The following is a 4,708-nucleotide window of genomic DNA, read 5'->3' as shown; positions in this document are numbered from 1 at the left end:
GCAGCTTGACTCATGTGTTATCTTTGGAAATACTGAAACTTCAAGAGGTGACAGAAACATTCACAAGTGCTGTTGAGGGTTAAGCAACAAGCTGACTGGAGAAGTTTCAATAGAGAGGCCTTTCCAGTAAGTTGTAGAGTGTGAGTCAAGCAGCAGTAAGCCAAAGGATCAGCGATGTCGAAACTAAGGTGTGGCAGCTCTGCGTGGGGACCGAGGCCAGCAAGCCGCGCTGACGGTGCGATAACAGCCGCACTGCACCTTTAACTAAACACTGGAGAGTATTTATGGAGTGACGTGGGACGCAGACTGCGTGCTGAGTGTGGGCAGGAAGCGGAGAGCTCGTGGTGTCAAGTTCACAAGAATCAGCCAGGACTGTACCGGAAGTCAGATAACTCGCCTACAAAACGATGTAACTATGATAGCAAAGAAATAATGGCTGCCCCAAGGACTAGTTTTGTATCGATTAATCTATGAACTACTGATTAATCGAAACATACAAATATTTGTTTTCTTTTAAAAAAGCAAAATAACCATTTCAGTTATTTTATTTTAATACAGTGAACCATTGTACAATGTGGCACAGTATGACATGTAAACAAATACATATTAAAGTGCAAAACTGTAGGGTTAAACTGGCAACCCAACCATAATGAAAAATTGTTTAAAAAGAGCATTTATTATCTAAATCACTGGTTCAAGTCCTAAAGAAATACAAGTTTCTAATAAACTCTTTAACTAAGTGAAAAAGACCAATTAAAGCAACAACTTCATAGTAGCTTTGAATATTATAAAACAGAAATCACTGCACAACAGTGATTTTTAACTTCTATGCTGAGTTTGTCTGATGGCATTGTGGTTATAAAATTAGGATTTTAATGATGCCGAGCAGCAGCTTGGTTTACATGTAGTCTTAATGCTGAGTTTCTGTCATTATTTCATATTGAATGGTTCTGTCGTCTCACAACGGAAACAGAAAAACGTGTAATTGAGCTTTATTGGTATAATTGGTAAATTGCAGAATATGTGAGCACAGAGAGCAGGAGAGCAGCTGTGTGTTTCTCTTCAGGTGTTTGTGTGTTGTGCTGTGCTGCTGTGGTCATAATTTCAGATATTTCTATACTTGAAATGACTTACTTACTAAGACTTATAAAACGTTTACATTCAACCTAGTTGGAGGTTGTCTCAACTTGGTTAAATATCTCAAATTATAGCACCGACTGCAGCCAACCAATGACTGAAGCCAAAACGACATAGCGCCACAGTTGTGCAGGAACGCTTAAGAGGAACATTTGTTATAATACACTGACACGTTAGGCATTGTTGATTATGCTGAGTGTGAGTTTTCACACTCAAAATATCAATAAATATTGTTCCCTGAAGGTCTGCAAATATTTCTTGCATTTGCAGAAAGAAATGTTGAAATTGAAATTGAGATGTTACATGTGATAAAGAAAATTAGCAAATGAAATTGAAATGTTACACATGATTAGGAAATATTACCCATGAAATTGTTTATAGTCAGGGTTTATGACATTTTTTTTCTTCTGTTTTTAAGGAAAATCTTTCTTTTTGTGGAGCAATCACTTTGCATTTCACTTCCCATATTTATGAGAACACAACAAATCAAAACTCTTGAATCTTGACTGACTTTGCAGGAACCGACAACAGGCCATGCCGCTTTTATTTTGAAAACCCCCACAGGAACCGGTTGAGCTCCGCTGCGGGTGACTCGACCGTGCCATAGAGAGCAACGGACGCACGGTGGCTACTTGAACGAAAACGGGGGAAGCTCGCTCAAGAACCGGCTGGGCTGTCGTCGGGAACTCAGCATGCCACAAAACAAATGCTGAGCGCGGCTCCGGAACAACCGTATTCACCTCCCGAGCGGCGATAGTTTGACGGCCACGCCCCGTTTCCACCGAGCGGAGTCCGTACAAAAACTGCCGGCGGAGGCGCAGCCGTGAGCGGTTAGAAAAAGCCAGCAGGGCGGCTAGCGGGGGCTCACAGCGGAGAGGAAGCAGGAGCTGTTTTGGGAACCATGAGAGAGTACAAAGTAGTGGTTCTCGGGTCCGGCGGGGTCGGCAAATCCGCATTAACCGTCCAATTCGTGACGGGCTCCTTCATAGAGAAATACGACCCCACGATAGAGGATTTCTACCGAAAGGAGATCGAGGTGGACTCCTCTCCGTCCGTCCTGGAGATCCTGGACACGGCGGGCACCGAGCAGTTCGCCTCCATGCGAGACCTGTACATCAAAAACGGGCAGGGCTTCATCCTGGTCTACAGCCTGGTCAACCAGCAGAGCTTCCAGGACATCAAGCCCATGAGGGATCAGATCATCCGGGTGAAGAGGTACGAGAGGGTGCCGATGATTCTGGTCGGAAACAAAGTGGACCTGGAGGGGGAGAGGGAGGTCTCGTCCGGGGAGGGGAAGGCTCTGGCGGACGAGTGGAACTGCCCGTTCATGGAAACTTCAGCCAAAAATAAAAGCTCGGTGGACGAACTGTTTGCAGAGATAGTCCGACAGATGAACTATGCCTCAACACCAAATGGCGACGACCAGTGCTGCTCGTCTTGTGTGATTCTTTAAGGAAAAATGGACAATCATCAAAAGTTTTTATCCTTTGCTCGGTTTTAAGTTTGCAATGGTGAGTTTCTGAAGTCCCACACACTTGAACTGCACATCTTTTTTGTTATGGGGATCTTTAACAAGCACATTGCACAGATGAAGTAAAATGTGTTCAAAACATGACCTTTAACCTTTTTCTTCTACACAAAAGCTCAACTTTAACTGAATGTGTTCCCCTACAGTAGGACACTTGTAGTCTATTGTTTTGCTAAGCAGATTGGGGAAGTGTCTGAGTCATTAGCAGAACTGGTGGGGCGAGCTGGGACTGACTCAATCAGGTTTACAAACTTAGCAGTTGAATCTGCACACCTACAGGCTAAAGTTGTAAAACAGCTGCTTTAAAAGTATTTTCCACAATGAAGTTAACAGGGAGATTCCAGTGGGTTTTTTTTTTTTATAGTTTGGCCTACATTCACTGGATTGTGTTTGTCTTTTTAACGTAGCCTTACAACACAGTTCTTCTTCATCTGTTGTCAGAAGTTGCCGCTAAGTTCATTCACGACTCTTTTTTTGTTTTTCTCCTTCTTGTGTCAGTGTGTTGCAGCGAGTCTGTACTGTTGAGCTCTTCTTCTTCGTGTCTCACCCCCGGCCTTGGAGGAAAATGAAGGGAGGAATGCTTGCAAGGGGGGACGATAGGAGGAGGAGGAAGAGGAGGAGGAGGAGGAGGGGAGCGACTAAGACAGAGGGAGGGGTCCACTCTTCAGGAATTCTGCCGGGTTGGAGTATCTCTGCTGCTACGATCGGTGTCCGCCGTCGATGTCAACACAGATCCAGCAGCGAGCCACACCTTCCACACCTTCTCACTGACCTGTACTCCCAACTGGAACTAAACCCCCCCAAATGGAACAAAAAATAAATAAATAAAAGATAATGGAGAGTAACACTTAGAGAAACTCATAAATGGATATTTCTGTATAAGAAGAAGACAGGGAGATAGAGTATATTTTGGTAAATAACTGCACAGTCTGAGGCAGAGTGAAGATTTTCGACTGCCTAACCCGATTCGGGGGGAAAAGGCAAATCCTCCGCAACACTCCAAAACCTACTTTTATTTTTTTGATTTTCTTTCTTCCAAAGTCAGAAGAAAAATTGTCACCACGCATCCGGTGGTGGAGCAAACGTTGACGAGTGCCACTTTTTTTTTCTTCTTCTTCTTCGTCGGTGTGCCAGAGGACCCTAACTGAAGTGACATGGGGGAACGCTGACCCGATCGCGCTTGTGTCGAGTGCCTTTCCAAAAAAAAAAAAAAAACAAATTTAGCTGTTCAGATTTAGTGCCAACCTATCACCAAATGAACCCTTCGACATGGCAATCCACAGACTAGTAAACTCTTCTTCTGGATAATCTTGTAAGGGTGGAGGCTGACAAATAAGGCTTTTTGTTAATGGAATGGCTCTTCTGTATGTTTTACATTGGCCTTTTTTTTTTTTTTGAAGTCTAAGGTGTTCATTTCCAATGTCTGCTAGGTCTGGCCGAAAACCTTATATCTTGAAATGCACAGGTACTGGAACCCTCGAGACGTGATAACGACACACATCACTTTTTTTTTTTCCAGACCGCTTAAATCAAAGGAATTCTGTTTGTTCTGTTTATTTTTTGTTGTTTTTAACAGGAAATGTGATGATGTTGACAAATCTAACCTGATTGTAAGTTTAATTTCAGACCGGCCGTTTAACAGAGGGGGCTGTCTGTTTTAAGAAAAAAAAACCAACAAAAAAAAAAAAAAGACTTTTAATACAAATTGCATTTTTTAAAAAAGAAACCAGGCTGTGTTTTTCTTTTTCGTTGATGTCTTTAATTGTTTCAGCGTTTTGCCACAGTGACCGCTCTTGTTGTCAGAAAGCAGTTTGAACCGGAGTCTTATCGTTGCTTCGTTTGTTTGAATACACACAAAAGTAATTGGGGTTAGTGCAAATACTACAAGCAAGCGTTGGCCATGCATATCTTTCACAGTAACCTGATTTGCCTCTGAAAACCCAAATTTACACGTGTTGTCTTGTAGCTGAGGATGTGTGGTAGCCCGCGTGCTAGCAGGAAACAGGACCGCAGCAAGGAAGCGCTGCAGCTTTGTTGGTGTTT

The 4,708-nt window shown here is 43.1% G+C and overlaps 1 protein-coding gene across 1 annotated transcript; it reads left to right on the top strand.

Annotated features, from left to right (window-relative positions):
- Positions 1–1,616: 1,616 nt before the first annotated feature.
- Positions 1,617–4,391, top strand: LOC103363287 (ras-related protein Rap-2b). Its single transcript, XM_008289971.1, has 2 exons — positions 1,617–2,648; positions 3,164–4,391. Exon 1 carries the CDS (start codon positions 2,039–2,041, stop codon positions 2,588–2,590), a length of 552 nt encoding a protein of 183 aa, XP_008288193.1. The 5' UTR covers positions 1,617–2,038; the 3' UTR covers positions 2,591–2,648; positions 3,164–4,391.
- Positions 4,392–4,708: the final 317 nt, after the last annotated feature.

Source organism: Stegastes partitus, unplaced genomic scaffold (assembly GCF_000690725.1).
Source record: "Stegastes partitus isolate 25-593 unplaced genomic scaffold, Stegastes_partitus-1.0.2 Scaffold650, whole genome shotgun sequence".
NCBI lineage: Eukaryota > Metazoa > Chordata > Actinopteri > Pomacentridae > Stegastes > Stegastes partitus.
The sequence above is the reverse complement of the archived record's forward strand: the minus strand, read 5'-3'. Positions and strand labels throughout refer to the sequence as shown.

Bases quoted from the DNA above. Each gene is read 5' to 3' on its own strand.
- LOC103363287 (XM_008289971.1), top strand. From the start codon at position 2,039: ATGAGAGAGTACAAAGTAGTGGTTCTCGGGTCCGGCGGGGTCGGCAAA.